The 27,204-nt window shown below is 35.3% G+C and overlaps 1 protein-coding gene across 1 annotated transcript in view; it reads right to left on the bottom strand.

Annotated features, from left to right (window-relative positions):
* TLL1 (tolloid like 1) overlaps positions 1–27,204 on the bottom strand; it is a gene marked incomplete at both ends in the record, with an annotated part of 187,307 nt that overhangs the window by 55,731 nt on the left and 104,372 nt on the right. The window contains 2 exons of the mRNA XM_080928277.1: positions 15,610–15,725; positions 26,678–26,802. Coding sequence (XP_080784403.1) covers positions 15,610–15,725; positions 26,678–26,802 — 241 coding nt within the window. The remainder of the gene's footprint in view (positions 1–15,609; positions 15,726–26,677; positions 26,803–27,204) is intronic.

Raw genomic sequence — 27,204 nt, 5'->3', positions numbered from 1 at the left:
CTCACAGGAAAGTCTCTGCCTCTGTCTCTCATTGCACCTCTGCTGGGATCGAGGGGCAATTGCTTTGTCTGACATTTCCCTCAGGTTTGTAATCTAGAGATCGCAACTCAAGTAAGCACTGAACCAAACAAGCCATCCCCCAGCTGCAGTCCTATTATACTTAATAAAAGCAACAGCAATGCAGTGTTAACCACTGGATATAGCAAGCATTTTAGCAATTAATCTGGAATCCATAGTTTTAATTTGAGCTGTCCCAAAACAAGTACAAACCTTTATTTAAAGAGTTTATTTTGAATTTTTCCTAGGATAAAAGGTTTGAACCATGAATAATTTTCAAATTTTCCACGAGTGAGTTCTTTTTAATAATTTATTTCAAAGACAACCGTCAAGACAACTATAATTATATTAAAAATAAACACCATGTGTTATATTCCCAGAACATAATATCTTTTTGTGTGTTGAAATGTTTAAATACAGTTCTAACATTCAGACTTATCCCTCTGAGTGTAATTAAAGGCAGATGGTCCAGCAGTTCTCCAGATCCAAGAGCATACATGCAAAAGCTTCTGACCTGCACAACCTTGTACACGACCCTTTAGTCTTCTCTTTATTTGGAATGATGTTTCTTTTTATGAATATAATTTTTGAAAAGTCCTTGGAAAAATAATTTTCCTCATGCCTTCACAAAAGTCCTAATTTTTCAAAGCTTTAACTTCTTTATTTTTACATGGTTATAGGAAAGTTCAATGGACTTAACATGAGACATGTACTTCTATGATGTCAAATTATTTGGAAACTATTTTGTATATTCAAAAGCTCTATTAACCCGCTGGTACTTTAAATGTATCTAATAGGTTTTAGGCTCACAATAAATTTGTTCTTTAGAAACTGAAATGGATGTTAGCCAAAAGCAATAAATTCTGAATATTTGAAATGCCTTCCTATAAAACTATGGTTTATAAGAGTGTTCAAAGAACCTTTTAGCGAGTGTAGAAAAGCTGGGTACAAGTAGAGGGATAGAGGAAGGAGATATGGAGAGAGATAGAGACAGAGACAGAGACAGAGAAAATAAACTAACCTCCCTACATCCATATTCTAGAGCAGCCTGCAAACACTGATAATAATATATGCTTCTCTCTTTTCTTTTTTTATTATTACTAAAATTTTAATTTCTATTATATTCTGATGGAGAGAAAAGAAAGGGGTACAGATTTGTGTGACTGGGGAAGTATATAGTGTCTGAGAGTTCAGGGAGGGGAAACTGATCAGAGTATAGTTTATAAAAAATATCTATCTTTAATAAAAATAAATAATATAAAAATCTTCAATACAATGAATCAATCAAAAATTGGAAATTAAAACCACAGTGAGGTACTATTTTGCACTTAGAAGCACTACTTAGAGTTAAACTTATCCCGAGTCCACATCTTCACAAGGTGAAGAATCAAGTTCACTGTTAATAAACCTTATACGCCTTATGTCTAGATTCCATGATGATTGCTGATGAAATTTTACTACAAAGTTGGTTCCAATTGTCTGTATAACTCAATGCTTCCACTTTTGATTGTTAAAAGCTAACAATTCTCCAGAATGAGACAGTGGAAATGCATTTCAAGGTTGCAATCCATCATGGTGAGCATAACTTAGTTTTTATAAAATCATCTCTTTGGTTTTTTTTCTAATAGTATATAGTTTATTCATGAATATGAATGCACCTTTACTAATCTTGTTCCCACCCTGTCCCTCGTTCCAACTGACACCATCCATTAACAATACCACACACGTCTACCTATTCAAACCACCCCTGCCGCCAGGGCTCATCTACAGCTAAGGGTTGTACCCAGCACAAGTCAACACAATTGTTCTTAATGTACAGAAACCTGATGATCTCTGTGCTGGAATACTTTTCATTCGCATCTGGGAAATTGTTAAACATTAATTTAAACAGACATAGAAAATGTTTTTAGCATAATACATAAGGGCCATAGTGGTAAAGATGATAAGTTCTGTAGTTCTTAGCATAATAACACAACTCTGTAAACTGAGAACAATTTTTAAAACAAAAATCCACAAAAGCACATGGACTGAAGAACATGGACTGATACAAAACAGACAATGCCATTATCCAAAATACTCATTTAAGGAGGCTTTGTACTTTAAATGGGCCAAGAAACCTCCTATAGCAGGTACAATCTCTTTCACTGTAAGAGAATCTCAGTATGTAATTCAGGCTGACCTCTGACGAGTCAGATCTCTTGAAATAATAACTTTTCCTAAACATAGACTTTCTGTGAGTAAACAGATTAAGACACTATTCTTGTGATAGTAAATTTTATCTTGAATTTTCTTTTTTTTTTTTCCACAGAGAGAGGTAACTTTTAACATATTTGAGGGTTTTGTTGGTAGTGGTAGTTTTTAGTTTTTAGTTTTTTTTTTTTTTTTTTTTTTTTTTAGTTTTTTTTAACCAAATAAAAAAGCCTGGGTTGTATCGCCAGCACTGCCAAAACAAAACCGTTTCAAGTAACCAGAAAATAGGGTGACAGCGAGAGACTCCTATATCCCAGGACTTGGGTGGCTGAGTCAGGGGCTAAATGTTCCTTGGCCTTGTAGACCACATCTCTCTGTTTTAATCTTCCAAATTTGCACATTCCTTCTACTTTTCTTTTTTTCTTTTCCTTTATTCAGCTTTGTTATTCCAGATTGTTTTACAAAGTCCCCAAATACCCAAGAGCACAGTCTAGCCCATTCTTTTCTCTCCTTCTCAGTCACTTTCCAGACTTGACTATAAAAAGATTTTATTTCTGAATTATGTGTAGCAACTATCCAAAACATTTTCTACACCAACATGACTTTAGACTATTCTTCAGATATGACTGAAATATAATTTCTGGATTTTTTAATCTTAATTCCTATTTTGTTTACACCTAGTAAAATATGAGTGGTAAACACCTGTGCCCGAAAGTTTCGTTTGTATTCTACCAACAGCAGCAGGCAACAGGGCGTCAGATCCTCATCATTTGAGAAAGCTATCACTGTAGAGCCATAAATGTGGAACAAAGACACAAACTGAAGGTCCTGGGTGGCCTCTCTTAAGAGGACATTTTACAACCATGTGCAAGTAGTTTCAATTTCCCTCCTAAAGGAGGAAAAGAAATCAGCTTAAGCTGGAAATACATTTATCATCACCACCTATCCAAAATGAAAAAGATGTGGCTGGACCGCTAACAAAACGTTAATGCATGAAATCATAGACCCCCCCCCCCCCCACAGAGAGACACACACAGAGCTCGACAAGAGGATAATTCTGAACAGAAGAGTTTCCTATCTTGTTTTTAATCTTCTCATTTAAGCTCCAAGCACCATGGAGGAACAAAACCGGCCTGACACTAATCTGAAACACAGAATCCTTTAGAAGTAGAAAATGTAATAAAGATAGGTTTTCTAAATCAAATCTTGGGGCTGTGACTATGGAGGTAAAGTCCTAGCCTTTGAGTAATGTGCTAGAAGGATCCCTAGCTGAATGATAAATCAAAAGCACTTGGCAAACGCTGGTTTGTTTTGCATTACACTAGTTTATGTAAACACATTGCTTCTTTCAAAGAATAAATGAATGCTGAATTAGAAGTATTTCATTCCTGGTCGAATAAGCTTCAATTTGAAATTAATCACAGCTCCTTCGGAACACAAATGGAGACAAAGCAGGAGGAAGTTCTCAGGTTTCCTGCTCTGGGAGGAGATTCAGTTGCAAAGTCTAAGTGATAGACTTGCAGCTGAGTTGGCTCATTCAAGACTCTGTTTGACAGTGGGGCAGAGTGAAGAATCTTGAAGAAAGGCAGATCAGCTGTTCAAGGGTCTGGACATCTGCAAGTCTCCAGAGCAAGAATCAATGAATGTCAGCATGATGGAGATAATGCTGACCACTTACACAAATGCCACAGCACGGCTAAAAGGAGAATTCCAATAGCATTGGCACCTCTGAGGGACAAGAGGAGGGAACATATATACCAAGTCCATTTGGTGGGTGCTATTTAATGGCTTTTGGTGAAGAATAATAGAATCAAAAGCAACAGTATACAATAAATAAATAAACCCTGGCCAGAGGAAACCTAGGGAAATCTACAGGTTTTTCCTCAGTAGTAGAGTTCTGAAGTCACTCATGAAGTCAGTAAACTATTTTATAAACAAATTATACCTGCAGCTCATTTTCACAAATAAGCAAACAAGCAAAGAGTTGTAACGATTCTCTACCATATTGCTTATGTCACTTTGGGCACTTTATTGTCAGTAATGGATATTTATGGCAAACCTGTAAAGGTAATGCTATCAATTGCATGCCCTTTGTAATCCAGAAGCTATGGGCTATTAACATTGTGTCAAAACTTGTTTTAAGCAACAGGAAAAAAATATTCTATCTTCTGAAATTAGAAGCTATTCATTATCGTACATCGAAAGACTTGGGTTCAAGGTAAAGTCCTATCTTCTCAGATTTTTAGTTTGCTTGAACTTTCAAATGTTGAAGAAATCTTTTGAATAGGATGGTATCATATCAAACTTCCATTACCATAATTAGATTGCAAAGGTTTTAGTTGGATGCTGTAAAGGAAAATCAAGTAGACAACCCTTAAGCACTGTGAAATGTGCATATGTATATCATGAACATTGTGATTATTTATGCATCAATCTTAACACAAGCCTTAAAAACAAGGGTAGAACCAAGCACTGCTGGTCAACTCAAATAACAAAATAAAAAATAAAATAACCCTAATGATATTCTGCTATGTTCATAGATCAGTACCTTGTCTATTGGTCAATTGAGATGCTTCCTCTGGCAACAATGTCCCAGAGAAGGACATTGCACAGAAGGAGAGTCTAAATCAGAGACCTCCATGAGGTCCCTACCCTAAATATGGGGAAGACTGGGAGAAAAGGTTGTACGAGTCTGAGGGAATTGAGGATACCAGGAGAACATTTCTTTCTGAGTTAACTAAGTAGGGTACAAAAGGGCTCACAGAGATTAAAAGTGGCAAGCAGAGGGCTTACGTGGGTCTGCACCAGCTTTTCTGCATATATGTTGTAGCTGTTACCTTGGTGATTTATGGGACTTCTAATGTTGGGAGTGGGTGTGTAGTCATTTGTCTGCTTTTGGGAGTCTTTCCCTCCCAAAATGATTGCCTTGTTCAGCCTCTGTGATAGCTTTTGTTTTATTTTTTATTTTATTTTGTCCTTTTTGGTTGTGTCTTTTTTCTGAAGGGAGACAGATAGGATGTGGTTCACTGGATATAGTGGAGGTAGTACCGGAATATGAGCAGTGGAGGGAGGGAAAACTGTGGTCAAGATGTATTTTATGAGAGAAAAATCTATTTTCTATTAAAAAAAAGAAATGTAAATGAACTAAGCCTCAGTTCATTTGTCATAAGTCAAGTATGCCGTAAAAAATATGTTTTCAAAAAGACATTTAAAATGTCTTTTAAAAAGATACTTACTTTACAGTTCCATAGGAAAATCATACATTTACAATGTTGGATATAAAAGAACCCAAGAATTGACAAAAGATCTTGGGACCTTCATTGAAATGTCAGCCTTATAGGTTAGGTGACCCCAAGTAGTCAAACTTCTCTTGGAGATCAGCTAGATTACAGATAGGGGAGAAAGTGAGAATTAAATTGTCAAAAGAATTCTTCTACTTAAAAGTGTGTAATAGTATTTGTGTTTTGAATCTTTGACCAGACATTGCCTGGTATTAACAACAGTTTTCTTCATGTCTTCTTTCTCAGCATTCTATTTCTTTCTCTAGCTAATCAACCCCTTCCATGTACTGTGGAAGCCTGAAACACACTGACTCACCATTACCCTTTGACATGGAAAAGTGTTACTCTTCATTTCCTGGCTGTCACAGAAGCATCTAAATTTATTGCCCTTTGGTTTTTACTTTCATGCATCTAGAGCATCTCCTGTGCTCTGTGACCGTAAAAATGTTAGAAAAAGTCTGGCTATCATTAGTTTGAGAGCATCAAAGTTTCAGAATCTCTGATACCTTTTGGCTGACTCATACTTGTGATCTGAAGCACGCTTATTCCTAACTGAAGACCTACTGGCTGTTACTAGCTTTTGTGCCTGACAAAGCTGCCCAGTGTTAGCATCAATTCAGGAAAGTGTCCACAGGAATGCCTAAATTCCTCTTGCCCCTTTGCCACGCCTTGTAACTCTTCCAGTCTTGAGGAGAAGCCACCATTGATTCAGTCATCTTCAGACCCCAGTGAGCTGTGAGTGATGCTATGCACTAACAATAAGTTACATTTTGATTTCCTCTGATATTTCACAAAATGAGGCAATGATATTACTGTGTTACAAGATTTCATATTTACTGAAATCAAATATTTACTTCACATATCAGGACATATATTTATTTAAGTAGGAGCATACACACACACACACACACACACACACACACACACATACACACACACACACAAACACACACAGAAATTGCTCATGTTACATATCTTTGGCAATATAAATGATAGATTGTGAACCATCATGACGTATAAAGCATAGACAAATAACTAAATATGAGTGTTTATAAAAAGAGGACACTTGAATGACAGCTTTTAAATGGGTTATACAGAACAAAAGTGAGAGACTATTCTAACTCTATTTGAAAGATAAGCAATCTGCCCTTGTTCAAAGGTCAATCAATTGTAAGTGACAGATAGATCAATACTGTATCTTTCTGCCTGGTAACCATAGCTGAATTCTGACCCATGCATGTTTAACTGTTAAAACACCAAGAAAAATCTTAGGCTGAATTGAAATCTCTTTACCTTGGAAGAGTGGAGCTTAGAACATATAGAAATGAAGTCATGGTCTTTGATTTTCATTGCGAGAAATGCCCATAAAGTTCAACTTACCATCTTACACTGTATAGTCCCATATTACTAAGTTATCTTCACATTCTTTTACAATGATGACCTTATTTTAAAAACAAATATTTTCTCATATAGAAAGAGAACATATAAGTATTGGAGAAAATAAAAAGAGACAAAAAAATCTGTTTATGAGCTTTTTATAGTGAATCACCTATAATCAGCCAATCACCTATAATTTTGTATTTGGTACATGCAATTTAAAAGTTGACACATTTAGAAATATTATATTTAACTTGGGATTTTATTTTCACACTATAAGTGTTTCTTCACATTCATGTTTTCTTGTTTAGTTGCCTTCCTATGTTATTATCAGAATGTACCCAGATCAATGTTTCAAGAAGTATTATTACTGAAATTGCAGGTATATAATTTAGATGTAGAACAAGTTCTGAAATATCTCTCTGGAGATAACCACAATTTCTTCTACCTAGAATTTGAACTCTGCCCATCACTTGATAATATAATTCTATCTGTGAAGGTATGAGGAGTGTGTCCCTCACAGAGTGACAGCCAGTGACTTCATGGTGAACACATAAGAAGCTGCACTTATAACTCCGAGATTTCTGCTGTTCCAGTTCTTTGCTTCTGAGGTGCTCACCCTCACTGTGGTTCATTTTACAAAAGCAAATTTGACGTGTGAGTAACACCAGCATTCCTTTGAGCTTCTGTGTTATCCCTGTATATTTTAATTTGTATTTTTACTTTAAACATAAACAAATAAGTAATTTTTAAAGTTCTAATTGGAGTGCTATGTACCTTTCTTTGATTTTGAAGAATCACATTTCTTCATGAAAATGATATAATATAAAAATTCTAATTTTCACACACCATTATAAATTATATCAATTTATCAAATACATTATTGAATATGCTTTCAAATTTACTTAAACATGTTTTTTATAATATGGATGTATCAAACAATACAATAGGTTCTTTAGACAATGCCATACAATCTAGGGTCCAGAAGAATCTCATGCTTGTGTACGAGATACAGATCAAACTTACTCAGCAACATTGACACATTGGCCAGGGTTACCTTCCTTTGCCAACATTTTGCATCTTAAATAAACTTTTAAAAAATCTTGGTCTGGTTAGCAAAAAAAAAAAAATCTATTGGAAACAGGTTTAGAATTACATTTCTTTTCAGGAATTTGGGGAAGAAATGAACATTTATAATCTACAGCACTTCATCATGAGGAATACTGTATAATTATGCCCATTTTAGTTGGATAGCAAGCTTTTCTGTTTCTAAATTTAGTTACATATTACTAACATATTTTCTATGAAGACCTGTAGAGTTCTGCTTTAATACTTGTATTCTAATGCAATAACAACAAAACAACAGAAAGCCCACATACATATAAAAGCTGAGTAACTCTCTATTCAATAATAATTGGTCAGTGAAGAAATAAAAAAATTAAAGACTTTTGGAATTTAATGAAAATGAAGACACAACATACCCAAATTTATGGGATACAACAAAAGCAGTGCTAAGAGAAAAACTCATAGCTCTGAATGCCTCCATAAAAAACACTAAAGAAAGCATAAAGTATCAGCTTAACAGCACAGCTGAAAGCTCTGGAATAACATGAAGCAAATACATCCAAGAGAAGTGGAATAGCAGGAAATAATCAAACTCAGGGCTGAAATCATCCAAGTAGAAACAAAAAGAAGTGTACAAAGAATTAAGAAAACCAAGAGCTGGTTCTTTATGAAAATCAACAAGGTAGATAAAATCTTAGCCAGACTAATGAGAGGGCACAAAGAGAGTATTCAAATTAAGAAAATTAGAAACAAAGAGCAAGACAAAACAACAGAAATGGAAGGAAAAAAAGATTAGATCCTATTACAAAAGACTACACTCAACAAAAATGGAATATCTGGATGAAATGGGTAATTTTCTAGACAGATAGCAGATACCAAAGTTAAATCAGGATCAGATAAACCATCTTAACAGTCCCATAACCCCTAAATAAATAGAAGCAGTCATTAAAAGTCAACCAAAAAAAGCCAAGAACCACATAGTTTTAGTGGCGATTCTATCAGACCTACATAGGAGACAAAAATGCCAATACTCTTCAAACTATACCACAAAATAGGAACAGAAACAATACCACCTAATTTGTTCTATGAATCCACAGATATGCTTATACCTAAACCACACAAAGACCCAACAAAGAAAGAGAAGATCAGACCAAATTTCCTTCTAAATATGGATATAAAAATACTCAATAAAATTCTAAAAAAAACCTAATTCAAGAAGACATCAAAACTATCATTCATGACTATCAAGTAGACTTTATCACAGGGATGCAGGGATGGTTCAATAAATAGAAAGCCATCAATGCAATCTACTACATAAACAAACTCACAGGGAAAAAAACACATGGTCATCTTATTAGATGCTGAGAAAGCATTTGACAAGATTCAAAACCCCTTTAAGATAAAAGTCCTGGAAAGAACAGGAACTCAAAGCACATAACTAAACAGAGTAAACAAAATATACAGCAAACCAGTAGCCAACAAAGGGACAGAAATTGGAAAGGAAAAAGTCAATATATCACTATTTGCAAATGATATGATAGTTTACTTGTTACCCAAAATTCCACTAGAGAACTCCTAAACCTGATAAACAACAACCAAGTGGTTGGTTATAAAATTAACTCAAACAAATCAGGAGTCTTCCTATACTCACAGGAGAAATAGGCTGAGAAAGAAAGTAGGGAAATGACATCTATTCACAATAGTCACAAATAATATAAATACTTAGGTGTGACTTTACAAAGAAAGTGAATGATCTATATGACAGTACCTTAAAGTTCCTGAAGATAAAAGTCCAAAAAGATTTCAGAAGATGGAAAAAAATTCTACATGCTCATAGATTGGCAAGTTTAATATAGTAAAAGTGCCCATCTTGCCAAAAATCAATCTACAGATTCAATGCAATCCCCATCAAAATACCAATGCACTTCTTCACAGAGTTAGAGCAATTTGAAAATTAATTTGAAATAACAAAAACACTGGATAGCAATAACTATTCTCAAATAAATAAATAAATAAATAAGCCTTTGGGGAAATTTCCATCCCTGACTTAAAGCTGTATTACAGATCACTTGTGATAAAAACTGCATGGTACAAAAACAGGTAGGTGAATCATTGGAATAGAATTGAAGACCCAGAAAAGAACACACACACAAAGCTCAATTGATCATTGACAAAATAGCTAAAAACACCCAGTGAAAAAAAGACATTTTCAACAAATGGTGCTGGTTCAACTGGTGGTCAGCATGCAGAAAAATTCAAATTGATCCATTCAATCTCCTTTTACAAAGCTCAAATACAAGTGGATCAAGGATATCCAAGTAAACCCAGATATACTGGACCTAATAGAAGAGAAAGTAGGGAAGAGCCTCAAACACATAAGCAAGGGGAAATATTACTGAACAGAACACCAATGGCTTATGCTCTAAGATCATCAATCAACAAATGAGATCTCATAAAATTGCAAATATTCTATGAGGTAAGAAACACTGTCAATAGGTCAAAATGGCAACCACTGGATTGGGAATGGATCTATACCAATCCTATAAGTAGAGGGCTAATATCAAAAATAAACAAAGAACTTGAGAAGTTAAACTCAATAGAACCAAATAATTGTATTAATAAATGGGTGCAAAGCTAAACAAAGAATTCTCAACTGAAGAATCTCAAATGGCTGAGAAGCACCTAAAGAAATGTTTAGTATCCTTAGTCATCAGGGAAATGCAAATCAAAATGACCCTGAGATTCCACATCACAGCAGTCAGAATGGCTAAGATCAAATGCTCAGGTGACAGCAGATTACTCCTCTATTATTGGTGAGATTGCAAGTTATTACAACCACTCTGAAAATCAATATGGTGGTTCCTTAGAAAATTAGACAAACTACTACCTGAGGACCCAGCTATACTACTCCTGGGCATATACCCAAAAGATGCTCCAACATATAAAAAGGACACTTGCTACCCTACGTCCATAGCAGTCTAATTTATAATACGCACAACTTGGAAAAAACCCAGATGTCTTTCAAAAGAGGAATGGATACAGAAATTGTGGTACATTTACACCATGGAGTACTACTCAGCTATTAAAAACAATGACTTTATGTATCTTTTAGGTAAATGGATGGGACCAGAAAATATAATCCTGAGTGAGGTAACCCAATTACAAAAACACACATGGTATGCACTCACTGAGAAGTGGGTATTAGCCCAAAAGCTCAGAATACCCATGATTCAACTCACAGAGAATATGAAGCTCAAGAAGAATGACCAAAGTGTAGATACTTCAGTCTTACCTAGAAGAGGTAAGAAAATATTCATGGAAGGTAAAGGGTGAAAGGAACTTGGGAGGAAGACATAAGCAGGAGAGGGAAAGAGGGGCAGAACCAGGTATGGGAGGAGACAGGACATATGTAAAGAAAGTAAGAGAATTGATCAGAGATATGTAGCAATGGAGGATGTTGAACTGGAAAGGCAGCGTCTCTCAGGACCATACTGGGTTGACACTAACTGAAATAACCAACGAGGGGGAGAGAGAACCTGTAGAGACCATATCCAGAGTTTAGACATGGCTCCACCATTGAGGATTGGAGCTATCCACTCATCTCCAAATTTTTAACCCAGAATGACTCCAGTCTAAAGGAATTGCAGGTACACAGAGTGGAGCAGAGACTGAAGGAAAGGCCACCCAGAGACTGCCCTACCTGGGGATCCATCCTACATGCAGACACCAAACCCAGACACTGTTGCTGATACCAAGAAGTGCTTGCTGCTAAGTGCTTGATGCCAGAGCCTGACCAATACAGATGTGGATGCTCAGAGCCAACCATGGGACTGACCACAGAAGCCCCAATGGAGGAATTGGGGAAAGGACTAATTTTCTGAAGGAATTTGCATCCCCATAGGAAGAACAAGAGTATCAACCAAGCAGACTCCCCTGAGCTCCCAGGGACTAAACCACCATCCAAAGAGTACATGTGAAAGAACCCATGACTCTAGATGCATATGTAGCAGAGGATTGCCTTACTGGTCATAACAGGAGGGAAGGCCCTTGGTCACATGAAGGCTTCATACCTCATTTCAGAAGAATGCTATGGTGGTGGAGCAGGAGTTGGTGGGTAGGTGAGTGTACACCCTCAAATAAGTAGGGGAAGAGAAGGTGAGATGGGGCTTGGGGAGGGGAAACTGGGAAAGGAGAAAACACTTGAAACGTAAATAAATAAAATAAACAATAAGAAAGTAAAAGAGGGTTAAATTTTGTCAGTCTGTTTGTTTATTTAGATTTTTAGACTGAGTCTCTTTATATGGCTATGGCTGTCCTGAAACTCACTATGTAGACCAACTTAACTTTACTCTCTACCTCCAAGTGCTGGTATTAAAAGTATCCACCTTCATGCTTGATTTTAAATGAATTTTAAAGTGAACCCTGAGTAGAGATAAAAAAAAGAAACCCTATATAGTAAAACTAGATAAATATATCACAACAATATATAATAGTCTAAGCATTTAATAGTCTTTTATATGTATAATATGACCAAAACACATATTTAAAATATAATGAGATTATTCACTTAAAAAAAAGCAACATGTAGAAGTGTAAAGTTCGATTAAGACAAGTATAGGACAATGAGAAACAGTGGCACGTGTCTACACTATCAAATAAAATAAAACAATAGCAGAGAATGTTAGCCATATAATTTAAAAGACTGATGAACGGTATTTTTGCATGCATCATTGAACAGAATATACAGGTAAAGCAGAGATTATTATTCACTGTAAATACTGGTCTCTCCCAAGGTCACAGAAGTCAGAAAATATTTTGCCAAGTATAGAGTAAATGAGAGAATCATAAGAAAAAAATGCTGAAATCATACTTTAAAATTAAAAGTCAAATGTTGTTAAAAATAATCGTAGGTTGGAAAAAATAATGAGACAAAATATAATGTAATAATAACCAAAGTCTGAGATGACAGGTTGATTAGGATAAGGTGAAGTGGACTTCAGAGGCATTTCAGTCTCTACTGTTCATTCTGAAACATTATAAATTCAATACAACTGCTATAAACTTAGAAAATCCAGAAGGCACAGAATCACATAGTATAAGAAAACAAAACACACAAGGTTTGAAATGAATTAATTCTTTTCATTATTAACTTATAACACTTTAGTGTATCCATCAGTTATAAATAATGTAAAGAAGAACAAGAGAAAAGATGAAGCATTTGTTTCTGGAAACATTTGAGAAAATGTTTTTATTGGTAATCTTATAAAAACAGTAAATTAGTTTTAAATACTAATGCTATAAAACATTTCAACAAGATTTGAGGTGGTAATATCAGTTATTAATTGCTCTAATTTGAAGTAACTTTATTACTCTTGCTTCAAATATTTTTTAAGTCTACAAGGTCTTGCTTTTACAACTATAGTGACTTTGATGGTTCACATAAATAATTGTAGCATTTGGAAGGCAGAGGTAAAAGTGTTACTATGACATCAAGTCTAGCCTGTGTTAAACAGTGAATACCAGGCCAGCCTCAACTACCTGGCAAATCTTTCCCAAAAAATCACAAAAAATAATCAGAAGCATGACTTTCATAACACAGAAAGGACTTATTAAAGTTTCCTACACAGAAAGTGACCAAAGCATATAACAGTATTTAAGTAGACACATAATTCTTAAATTACAAATAGCTCTGTTAACTATAAGGTTATTCATGCAACCAACCAGTAATTTCTGTGAGTAAAAATATTTTTATTTCATAAATATTGTTTGCAAAGACTTTTTCTGTAAATATCACAAGACCCTGGGCATCTCTGTATCTACATTGTTACTTAGAATCACTAAACATCTCTAAGAACCAATGTGCAATCCTCAGTAACTCAGGGTTAAACTGGGTCTAATGGGTATGAGGATTACAAGTCAAATTCTAACAATAACTTGAAAAAACAAAGACTAATAGCATATGTTTCTTAGTGTTAAAGCAAATAGTCATTATTATAACAAATACAGGAATAAAGTTTGTTTTTAACACAGAATCCAGAAATCAATGAAGACATTGATTCTAATTTCTTACCTATTATTTTTAATGCAACAACCTAACATAATTAATAAAATGAAGAATGCTAGACTTTTTTTGATCTTATATCTTATTTTTACTCTTTTGCCTTAGTATGCAGGTTATTTCCCAAGAGCAATATTGAAAAAATGGAATAAAGCTATAGGTTTGTTTGTTTTTGTTTTTAACCTATCTGAAAAGAAATAAATATTGAATTCTTTAATTAGAGTAGAACTAGTACTAATAAATGGCATCTTATCTGCCTTATTTGATCAAATTTTACTGTTGTTTTACAGTCATTATTAGAATTGCTAAAATACATATTTAATGAGTTATATGCACAGAGTACATACATATTTATAAATACAGTCGAACACATACAAGCATCTGAATTTGTTTCATACAAAGGGATTTTATGCCTCTGGTTTAATGTGATTTGGGAGAATCCATTCACTGTCTATATTAATATTGGTGTCAAGGTTTTATTCCCATGTAGATAATATATTTCATTATTTGTCCTCTGAAGATAATTATTGGGAGGTTCTCTCAGATAAAGGCCATTTCAGCTTGATATTTCCTTGTTTAAAAAAAAAAGCTAATAAAGTAGCCATGGTTGTGCAAGTTAAGTGTGGACACAATGTCTAAAATATACATTTTTGCTCATTTCATGTCTAAATCTCTTGTCTATAATAATCTCTTTCAAAAATATTAACCAGTTGTTTTTCTCCATCATAAATCTTCCTGATCTATTTCTGTCTATTGTCCTTTACAGAAGAAAATGGTTATTTTTGGAAGTCTGTTTTGTCTTTCTGTCGTTTTTACTTTGACTTGGTTCATCTATACGTTTGCTCTTCTAGTAACTTGTATTTGTTCCATGCTCATTCTTCTATCTATTTCTACGGCTGTTATGCTGAGTCTATCATGGCCGTTCTGTTTCCTATTGCAAAGACTTGGTTCTGTTAACTTCCTGCTAATTATGATGTCCATGGCAGTTACAGGCTTGGTATTCAAGATATTTGTCAGACTATAATTCCAAGTACTGTCTAGTATTCCTTATAAGTTTTTCTTGGATAATTTGAACATTTGTGTATATACTTTTTTTCATGTTTAAAGTACAGGAATTTGTCTTTTTGATGGTTTCCCAGTCAACTATATTGCATCTGATTATATGATTAATATTATATCAACCATTCTAAAGCATTCAAAAAGATTTTAAATCAAGGCTTTCAAAAATTCCAATTTGACGAATAAAACAAAAATAAAATGCAAATCCCAGTTGTAGCCCCAGCTGAGGTGGAAGGACTATAAATTAAAGTCCAGTCTGGGCTACAGAGTTTGATTAAAGGCAGGTTGGGCAACTTATAAAGATCCCACCTTAAAAAAGGAAGCAGTAGGTGGAGCTGTTGCTGTAGCTCACTGGTAAAGGGTTTGCCTAGCATGCTTGAGGCCCAGGGTTCAATCTCCAGCATAGCAAAAAGATAATAAGGAACAATAATTGTAAATAAATAGTAAGAAACATGTAGCTTAGAACTAGTGAAATGCTTTACTTAGAGAAGACTGAAGAAGAACTCCTCAGGTATCAACTACCTTTTCTCCTGGGGTCACAGACACTCTCCAGATGCAGTGTGTATAGGAAGGGTAGCCATTTGGGAATCCTGGGGAGGAAAGGTTGCCACTGGATTCTTGTAGGGTTTCTCCACATGCTGAAGGGGAAAAGGCATGGAATTACTTACTAATCATTATGAAAGGGATGAACATGACAAACAGAGTATTAGGTAGTAAGATGTGTTTTTATTTTTCTTTCTTAGGTTCTTTTTGTAACTAGTGCTGACTCTATATTCCCCTGCTGAAGCCCCTGTGTCCTGACTTCAGGTATGCACCATCCTGCCCCACTCCAGACAGTGACTGCCCTTCAAAGGAATTTTTTTTATGTCTCTCTTAGAGAACTTCAATGTGCTTTCTGTTGTCACTAAAGATAACCATAAAACAAGACAAGAGGTGATAAATAATTTAGCAAATATAAAGGTCCCTTCATGGAAACTTTTCTCATTCATTATTGCAGCAGGTAATTTCAAGGACACCCATATTCATTCAGTCTGGGGATGACCTACTTCTGTGTTCCTGGAATTCTGAGGAACTTTTCTTTCTACTAAGATAATCAATGTGGATGAATGTTGTATATTGACAGTGGTATGTAGCAAATTTAAATAGTAATTTCTAAGTAAAGTTTTGCACTATTTAACATTTAAAATGCATAAATGATGATTACTAAAAATCTAATAAAGGTAATACCAAAATGTAATAATCAATTACTCAAAATAAAAATGCCCCCAAAGAATAACAGAGAAAAACATTATTAGGAGGCAAGAATGATGGCTCAAAGCTTAAGACACTTGCTACTCTTTCAAAGGACATAGGTTTATTCCCCAGAATATACAATGTGGCTCTCCAACCCTCTGAACTTAAGTTTAAGTATCAATTTAGTATCAGGCACTCACATACACAGACATCCATATTGGCAAACAGTCATACACATAACATAAAAATAAATAAATCTTTAAAAAAACGGTTTCTAGAATGTTCTATACAAGTGGTTTCTTTGTTTTCTTTTCTTCAGTCATATGTTGAAATTTCTAGAAGATTGATTACATACTTTCCACTTTCCTAGCTCTTATTATACTTTGCAAAAATGTACTAGTGATCAGAAATTGCAAATCGTGAGTTACATGCTTTCCATGTTTGTTGTAAGCCAACGGACACAATTCTATTAGTTTTTCTGTAACTTTGGGGAAGAGATGCATTATGCACCCTGTGAACCTAGCTGGATTTCAGTCTTTGAGGATTTCTTCCCCACTGCAGTTTTCACAACCTTTATTCAATTGTTTAAAAGACACTGTCTTCCCTGTGAAGGGTACAGCACTGAAAACGGAGACATTCCCTGGATCTGAGGAGGCATAACACACAGCATGTGAACTCTCATCTCGTCAAATACTCAATAAATTATAAATGACTCCGCATATCTTGTGTTAAATAAAGAAAGATAATGACTCTGGAAACATAAAACAGAGCTATAAAAACAGTCTGGGATGACATAAATATTTATATCATCAGCAAAACAGACACTAGGTTTGCACAACAAAGTAGATCTAAAGTAGGAATGAGTGATGCTTATTCTGATGAGTCAGGCAGATAAAGGAGTTATAGAAGAAAATGAAAATGCCCGAGGTCAGAAGCACATAATTTAGCCCAGTTCCTGACCACCTCAGGTCCTTGATACATGGGATTTTGCAAGGAGAATTAGAAGAATCTGCTGCCAACATTGGACCACATGCTTCTAAGAAAGATATGTTTAGACGTTATATAGCAAATGGAGACCTGAACGTGTTTTATTGAAAAATATATTTTCCACTCTTTATAAGCAAATTCTGTGAGCATCAAAGCCCCTATTAGGCAAAATGAAGTTTACATTGTATTTGCTATAATAGAATTAAAACCATCAAATGTTTGATTCACAAATACATAACAAACTATAGTGTTGCAACTAAAACTAGATTTTCTCAATTGTAAAACAAAATATAACATAATTTAGAAAGTATCACTATAAATTACAGCCAGATTCCACTGTAAAAATGTACAAACATTTCAAATGAAGCTTTAGTGAGAATTTGTTTTCTTTTCAATACACTCTCCTGTCTCTATTTCATAGTCTCATCCTACCAAACATTGATTGATTTATGCTCAAATATAGAAATCAAATTTTGGCTGGGTATCCTGGCTCCAATCTGCAATCTCATCCCTCTAGAGCCTGTGAAAGGAAAATTGCCTTGAGTTAAAGGCCAGCCTGAGCTACAGAGTGATATCCTGTCTCAAAACAGCATCATGCAATGAACAGGGGTGGGTAGGGGACCTAACAAGGGCAAATGGTATGATTATTTCAAATGCTCACCCAATAATAGCAAATATAGGAATGAGAGGGCAACCTTAATTCCAACTCCGTTACTCAGTAATTCCAAAATATGAGCAAGTCTCTGTTTTCAATCAATTTTCTTTTCTGAAAAACCACCTACTTTGATCAGCAGATTCTGTGAGGTATTTTGTTAGGGTGAATGACATGACATGTTTTAATCCTTAAATACCCCCCCACCTACACTTAGGGAGACTGAGGGGTGAAATTATGGTTGGATATGTGGCATAGCAACTCCTGCCCCAGTAATGACTGGGGAAAGGAAAACAATAAACTATAATGGATACATTGTTCTCATTGCTGTTGCCCTTGTTGCTGTTATTGCTGTTGCTGCTGTTGTTGTTGTTTTTTGTACACACAAAGCAACCCAGAAAAGATTTGAACTTGCAATCCTCCTGCCTCAGAATTTCAACTAGCTGGAATTGGAAACCTATGCAAAATTACCAAGAGACACTTTATTACAATCAGCATTCTAATCAAATCAAAAATGAAAAATAATAATCTTCAGCATATGCTCCCATTCATGTATAAATTAGATACTCCATATATATCCTCCTTCTTCAACACAAAAAGTCTAATTTGATACTATAAAATAGTGCATTTTGCTCAATTTTAGAGTCTCATTTTTTAAATAACGAGGCTAAATTTACTGTGGACTAAATATATTTAACAAAATTAATATTTTATGTCAGTGTCCAATGTTTCCAACAAATATCTTACAACTGCCCTCCAAATTTTGTAGGAATAAATTTATAATTTTATTCAGTGTAATGAAAGCATAAGTATCTATACAATAAACATGTTTGATACCTATACATTTAAACTACCCATTAGGGTACAGAGCTAAACAAAACATTCTCAATTGAAGAATATCAAATGGCTAAGAAGCATCTAAGGATGTGTTCAACATCCTTAGTCATTAGGGAAATGCAAATCAAAACAACTCTGAGATTCTACCTCACACCAGTCAGAATGGCTAAGGTCAAAAACTCAGACGACAACAGATGCTGGTGAAGATGTGGAGAAAGAGGAACACTTCTCCACTGCTGGTGGAGTTGTAAGCTGGTACAACCACTCTGGAAATCAGTCTGGCGGTTCCTCAGAAAATTGGACATAGTACTACCTGAAGACCTAGTTATTCCACTTCTGAGCATATAGCCCAGTGATGTTCCAATATACAATGAGGACACACACACTACATTGTTCATAGCAGCCCTATGTATAAAAGCCAGAAGCTGGAAAGAACTCAGATGTCCTTCAGGAGATGAATGGATACAAAAATTGTGGTACATTTACACAATGGAGTACTACTCAGCTATCAGAAACAATGACTTTATGAAATTCCTAAGAAAATGAATGCATCTAGAGAATATCATACTGAGTGAGGTAACCCAGTGACAAAAGAACAGACATAATATGCAGTCACTGATAATTGGATACTAGCCCCAGAAAGCTCTGAATACCCCAGACACAACTCACAGGCCATATAAAACTCAAGAAAAACCAAGGCCAAAAAGTGAAAACCTCAGTCCTTCTAAGGAAAAAAAATAAGTGTATAGCACCCTCTAAGAGTGGGATACTCCTGGACTTTAAATTATTAATAATCCAAGAGCTAAGAATATAGCCTTGTGGCAATTTTTGGTATTCAAAAATTATTACGTGTAATCTTTCCATGTTACGTTCTGTTCTACATGTACTTTATGCTTGTGGTAACCAGTAGATTTTAATGCATACTATCAAACTTCTAAAAGAATTCAGTACTGACAAAAATATATTCATATAGTGTTCTGCCAAAATGCCTTTAAAAATCTCTGCATGTCTTCTTTTTAAATAAAGCTGAAAGAGAAAATATAAACTACCCATTATTTTTCAAATTTATATATTTGCTTGGATTTGAAATGATTCTTCACACAGATGAGAGTGGTAATGTACAGAGCTCATTGAGTGAAGAGCCTGCCTGGAATTCATGAAGCTCTACTCACATATAACAATTATGGCACTACATGTGTGTGGCTGTAGAACTCGGGAGATGGAGGCAGGAAGATCAAGGCTTAAGCTGTGCTTGGCTAAGAAGTTGGAGGTTGTACACAAAGGCCGTATTCAGATTTGTTCTTCTCTGAGATTCCCCTCCCACACAGTGCTAGTCATATATAAACTCACATTTCCTTCCCTGTTCGAGCAATATCTGGCACTGTATCTTGCACACATTGATGCCAGTCCATTCATTCATATAAGTTAAGCAGCTAATTGATGACATGTTCTAGTGAACATGGGACCCCACAGGAGCTATTGATCTAGTGTGAAAAATATCAGGTAACAATGTAGTGATGGACATACAATACAAGGAAATTGATGACAGAGCTTTTGCAAATGTGGAGAAATGGAAAACAGGCGGCTTTTACCTAGAGAGACTTAAAGAGCTGGAATTTTTTAATGTCCCCAATGAAGGAAGAGGCCAAAGCAAGTAACATCATAGTTCTAAGGAAAGAAGAAAGTAAGAGTGAGAAGGCAAGTCTGGAACAGAAATGTCTTTAAGAAGCTGAGAAGAGAAGAGGCCATGTTTGAAAAAAAGATAGTTTGAAAGGAAAGTGGACCTTTGCCTTAAAGATGCGAGAAGATTTGTATTTTGAATGTCACTTGGAGAGCAGTGTGACTGGGGAACAGAAGATACAAAGTTAAGTGGAAGAGGACAACTTAAGACCTGCTATTACTGATGTAATGAGAGAGTTTGGAACCCAGATGAGAATGCACAGCTGCAGACTACAAAGGTAGGAATCCAACAGCCAGATGACTGCATAGAAATAGGCAGAAGGAGTGAGAAAAGTGTGCTGGATAGAGGAATAAGTGCCTCCATAAAAATGTAGGAGAATAAGTAAATGAATAGTGATCATAAGGGTTGTCAATGTATTTTAGCTCTGGCATGTGTGTGTGTGTGTGTGTGTGTGTGTGTGTGTGTGTGTTTGTGTGTGTGTGTGTGTGTGTGTGTGTGTGTGTGTGTGTGTGTGTGTGTTTGCAATTACAAAAGAATGTCCTACCAGAGTTTTGGAAAATTATTACCACAAAATGAGTGCAACAGCAAAGAAGGTTTTTGTCAACTTTAAAGAATAAAACAAGTATTACAGGCATTTAAAAATTTTAGTAATCAATTCCCAGATATATTGGGATGGTCTTCAATACCTAAGACCTCCTTATAAATATAGATCTATATGCATATGTGTTATATCTATGTGCTTTTACATACAAAACTAGAAACACTTATTAGTTATATATGTGTGCTAGTGTATGAATGCTAGGCCTTCTCATAAACCTACTTTGCTCTTTTCCTTGGTGCTTCGGTTCAAGGTACAGTATTTTCTCGAAAGTTCATATGGTAAAGGCTTTATCCCGAAGTACTACTATTGGTAAATGGTCAGACCCTGAAGAGATAAGGCCTCATAGAAGATTTCCAAAGCAGAGAAAGAAGGAATGAAATCCCAGGCCCTTCCTATGGGCAGCAGGTCTGCTCTCTCACACATTTTTGCTAGGATGACCTGCACTACCACTGGCTCAAAAACAATAGGGCCAATTACTTATTTTTAAAATATTCATTGTACAATTATCTGAAGTACTTGCTATAGTAACAGAGAGTTAAACACTTTGCAGGATTAGTTTAGGAAGACTTGCTTAGAAAATATCAATGTTGTTAGTTGGAGAAAATGCCAAGTACTTAGAAGCAAAATGTTTACAGGATTACCAAAATATAGAAGACAAAATATATACAAAATGCTGTGCTTATAATGGAGGAGTTAAATTAATCTTCAAGGAAGAAAATAATATATCCCTAGGAATACAGAAATGATAAAAGGATATATGAAAATGTGAGAATTATAAGGTAAAGGACTTGGAAGAGGAGCAATAAGAAAACAATACATAATTTACTAAGGTCAGGTTTGCTGTAAGCCATATGTGTTAAACTCACTCCCTTTATGAACCAATACTCCTGGGATAAAGGTAAGATAAAGATCAGCCACAGATAATTAATTATCCATCCCTAAGTAGGTTATTTTTTATCCAGAGGTATAAAAGATACGAGGACTAAAAATAGTAGTCAGGACTATTGGGTGTCCTTTAAGAAGTCTCCTTGCTTAAAATATTAATAAGCCCTTGGCTCTTTGGTGGCAGAGCCCATAAATCCCCCAGTTGCCATGCTGAACCGTTTGGGCCTCTCCTCTCTCAGCCCTTATCAGGCTCTATTAAATGACCCAAATTGAGTGTGTTATATCAGCTGAATCCTTCAGCTGTAATGAATGACCTTTCCACACAATAATATATAATTTCTTTAAAATTAATAGCCAGAAACTGGAATAAAAACAATTCAAAACTCTAATAAAGTCATCCTTTTAATAGACCATTAAAAATCAAATTCTGCTGTTACCTCAAACTTTTCCATGACAAATATAGAATGACTGTACAAGAGGTAATAGAAACCACATATACCAGTGCTTGCATGCATGCAGGCATGTATGCATGTGTGCTTGTGTGTGTGTGTGTGTGTGTATGTGTGTGTGTTTGTTTGTGTAAGAGCATGCATGTTGTAAATATTATAATAGATTACAAAGCATGAAATCAATAAACATCCTTATAAAATAAGTTAACATTGATATAAAGAAATTAACAATATGCACATTGCACATACTATATTCCATATCAAAGACCATAAAAGTCACAGCCTTTTCGACTTTACCCAACTAGGGGTCTCTTCAAGCCTTTTTGATCTCAACAGAATTGCTCTGCAACATGAAGTCAGACCCAATAGACCTTTGGAGGCAAACTGATAGAAAAAATATTGGTATAAAAATTAGCCAGATATTTTTAATAACTTTATTCCCAAATGAAATGTTTAAAAAGTGTGAGAATGCGACTCGCAGTTGGATTGTGCAACTTGGCAACTTTTGTTTCTTTTGATAGAAGACCTATAAGGAGCAATTCACATTTCAAACAGTCTACAAAATCAACTAAGGAGGATCTTGGTGTTTTATAAAAACTAATACAGCAGTTGGTGAGTATGCATGTGCCTGTGCATAATGCTATGCTTGTTAAATTGAGGAGCTTTAGGTGGGACTTCTGTCCTTGGGAGTATGGGGATCTCTGACTTTTTTGCTTGGTCTTAGGACCCTTTCTTACCTACTGAATTGGTTTTATTGTATCTTGTGCTCTTTTAAGGAAGGAGATGGAAGGAAGTGGATCTAGCGGGTAGACCAGATGGATTGGAACCGAGAGGAATGGAGGGAGGGGAAATTGTTATCAAGATATATAGTATGAAATAAGAATAAATAAAAGCTTTAGAAACAGAAACTAGTAAACATCAACAAGAATTATTATTTTTCATAAGTTTTTATAACTTTTTATAGTTCAATACACTGTATTACAATGCTTCAAATTTCTACTTGGTTTTTCCAAAACATTTCTGTTTGACTTCAAAAATTAAATTATTGATCATTTATTATATAATAAATATGTATAAAAATGAGCAAAAAAATTACAAGGTTTTAAGTATACATTTAAATTGTAACTATATAAATATCTTGAACATTTAATTGGCATGCCTTAGTCATTCTTAGAAGGGAAAACAAAACACTCAGGGAAGAAAATAAAAAGTCAAATAGAGAAACAGGGATTGAAGAAAAAGATCTACAGAGACTGCCTTACTTGGTGAACCACCTCATATGCAGCCACCAAACCCAAGCACTAATGCTTCTGCCAAGAAATGTTTACTGGCAAGAGCTAGATATGAATGTCTTCTCAGAGGCTCTTCCAGAGTCATATAGATACAGATGAGGATGCTTGCAGCTAACCATCAGACTGAACACAAGGACCCCAACGACAGAGCTAGAGAAAGGACTGAAGGAGCTGAAAGGTTTGCAGCCTCATAGGAAGAACAACATCATCAACCAGCCAAGGCACTGAGGTAGAGAGGGTGATTGGGAGAGGGAGCACCTTCATGGAAGCAAGTTGAGGGGGAGGAGGGAGGGGAGTTGGGGGGAAAGGGTATAACATTTGAAATGTAAATACAAAGAATATCCAATAAAATTGAAAAGAAAATATTACAATTAAAAATTAAGGAACATTCTTATAATATTTCTATGGAAAATTTAATTTTCTTCTTCTATTCCTTCACCTTACCAAAAGCAATCTACAGATTCAATGCAATCCCCATCAAAATACCAGCCCAATTCTTCATTAAGTTGGAAAGAGCAATGTGCACTTTCATCTGGAATAACAAAAGACCTAAGATAGCGAAATCCATCCTCAACAACAAGAAAGCATCTACGGGAATCACTATCCTTGACCTCAAGCTAATGAGACACTGTACTACCTGAAGATCCAGCTATTCCACTTCTGGGCATATACCCCAGTGACACTCCAATGTACAACAAAGATGCATGCACCACAATGTTCATAGCAGCTCTTTTTATAATAGCCAGAAGCTGGAAAGAACCCAGATGTCCTTCAGTAGATGAATGGATACAAAAATTGTGGTACATTTACACAATGGAATACTACTCAGCTATCAGAAACAATGACTTTATGAAATTCTTAAGAAAATTGATGCATCTAGAGAATATCATCCTGAGTGAGATAACCCAGTCACAAACGAACAGATATAATATGCAGTCACTGATAATTGGATACTAACCCCAGAAAGCTCTGAACACCCCAGAAACAACTCACAGACTGTGTGAAGTTCAAGAAAAATAAAATAAAAGAAAAAACCATTATGGTTAATCCTTACACACCAAGAAAACTTTGACTAATTCCTGGTTACATCCTGTTTTACATGTACTTTATGCTCATTGTAACTTGTAAGATCTTAATGCACACTATCAAACTTTTAAAAAAAAAAGTCAAGCACTGACAAAAATGTATTCATATACTTTTATGCAAAAATGCTTAAAATTTGTACATTTATCTTTGTTTTTTTTTTAAAAAAATAAGGTTGTTCAATTAAAAAAAAGAAAATTTAATTTCAACAAAGGAAATTTCTTGACTCAGAAAAGGTCCAAGTTTGCAACCTCATAGGAAGAAAGAACAATGATATCAACCAACTAGATTACCCATGGCTCCAACTGCATATATAGCAGAGGAAGGCATAGTCTGGGATCAATAAGAAGAGAGGTCCTAGGTCTTGTGAAGTCTCAGTTCCCCAGTGTACAGGAATGACAGGGTGTTGAGATGGCAGTGTGTGGGTGGGAGGGGGAACATCCTCATAGAAGCTGAGGGAGGGGAATGGGAAAAGGGGAAACCAAGAAAGGAGATAACAGTTAAAATGTAAATACATAAACTATGCAACAAAAAAAAGACATAAAAGAAAGAAAAATCTATTGCCTCATGTCAGTGAATTAATATCCTCACCTGTAATGAACTATAAATTTCCTAGCCATTCCCTGGGATTATTAAACCAATTTCCCTTTTCTGGTTTGTATTCTAGGCTTTTTTCTTCTTTTTATTGTACTTTAGGTTTAATGTTTTCAACAATTCTAAACTATATGCTCATGGATGCATTATAATTTTTGCAAATGAAGCATCTCGTACCCTCTTTGTCCTAGAATGGAGTATCCGCATTGACTTCATGTGAGAGTCACTAAAAGTGTAACATAAAAATAGCTGTTAAATAGTATTATCCTAAAATTTTGATTAATACATCTACTGTATCCTCAAATTCTGAAAAAAAAGTATTGTTATAGCTGCACACTGAAACTTTTCTAGCTAGCTAAGTGACCATCTATATGTTTAACAATTATCACAGTTTCCAGAAGTATTAGCAACAAATCTATACTGAGCTTTAAAAATCTGAGAAAAACTTTCTAAGCAATATAAGAAGTACATGCAGTTCAAACAGTTTTTTTATTTTAATTTGGGTTACAATATCTTCCAACAAAGTACTACATTTTTATTATTCCATTAGGACATTCTAATTAAAATTAATTTATTTCCTATAAATGATAGTCTTTCAAATACAGATCACTCAAAACTTTGATGCTGGGAGTAGTGTCTGTTTGATGTATTGATTGGAGTGTGGGGGTGCCACCCATATAAACATAAGAAGGCCAAGAGAAGAAAGCAGATATCCTCATCTCCCACATTCTCTTCACTATTGCCTTGAGACAAGATCTCTTACTGTAACAGAAACACCAGACTGGTAGGGCTGGCTGTCCTGCAAACTTGGATTCATTGTCTCTTTTCCTTCCTCGATGCTAGTGCTAAAGACATGCATAAAGCTTGCCCAGATATTGATGTGAGTGCTGGGAATTCAAACCCAGATCCTCATGCTTGAGCTGCAAGTGCTCTTACCCACCAACCCCCCTTCATCTTCCCCAGAATCTGACTGTGATTACTCTTCTTAATGTTGACAAGAACATGGCATTTGAGTTCAAATTTCCCAGTTTTAAAATAATGATCAGCACTCTATTTGGTCATTTCCCCCCTTAATTGCAAAAAAAATACTTTCTAGCCCATGTTTGAAATTTGATTGATGCCCATTTGTTTCAGTTTTCAATTCTCCATGTCCTAACATTCCATATGTCCTTGTTTACAATCACTGAATTTGAAAGATGCATTGCAATTTGTAAGAATAGAGACTGACAAGAAAACATTTGGGGAAACTGAGGCCTGATAATCTAGAGATCTGGGACACATAAGGGTGTGTCATACCTGGACATCGATACAGCTTTCTTGCTTGTGCAATGTCTCCCTTGCTTAATCGGGTCCGTTGACCAATTGCTGGACGGATGCCATTATCATCCCGGGAGGGGAGGATTGTGTCTAAAAACATCCCCCTGCGAAAGCAGAAGCAAAACACACCTACGTCCATGAAAAGCACCATGGCCACGTTTTCCAAATTCGATCAGCAGTTACAGCAGTGTGAAATTAAATCCGGATAAGGGGCTCTCAAAACACACTAATCGGGGCAGGAAAAAATTCATAAACATGCGCTTCTTCCAGAAAGTCTATAGTACATATTTTTTTCTTTAGGTGTGTATTCTAGGTTTCCAAAACAAGGATTATTTAACAATACCTCACAAATAACACTGTGGCTTTTATGAGTATATTAGGCCACCAGATTGTAAAATTGTTCTTACAAAGAAAAAAAAAATAGCCCCTGTGCAGACAGTTATGAGGTTACTAAATAATTTCAAGAACCAAAGGCTAAAGCTATTACGAATGGATGCTGGCTGTCC

The sequence above is a fragment of the Micromys minutus genome (assembly GCF_963924665.1).
Source record: "Micromys minutus genome assembly, chromosome: 14".
Taxonomy (NCBI): Eukaryota; Metazoa; Chordata; class Mammalia; order Rodentia; family Muridae; genus Micromys; species Micromys minutus.
The sequence above is the reverse complement of the archived record's forward strand: the minus strand, read 5'-3'. Positions and strand labels throughout refer to the sequence as shown.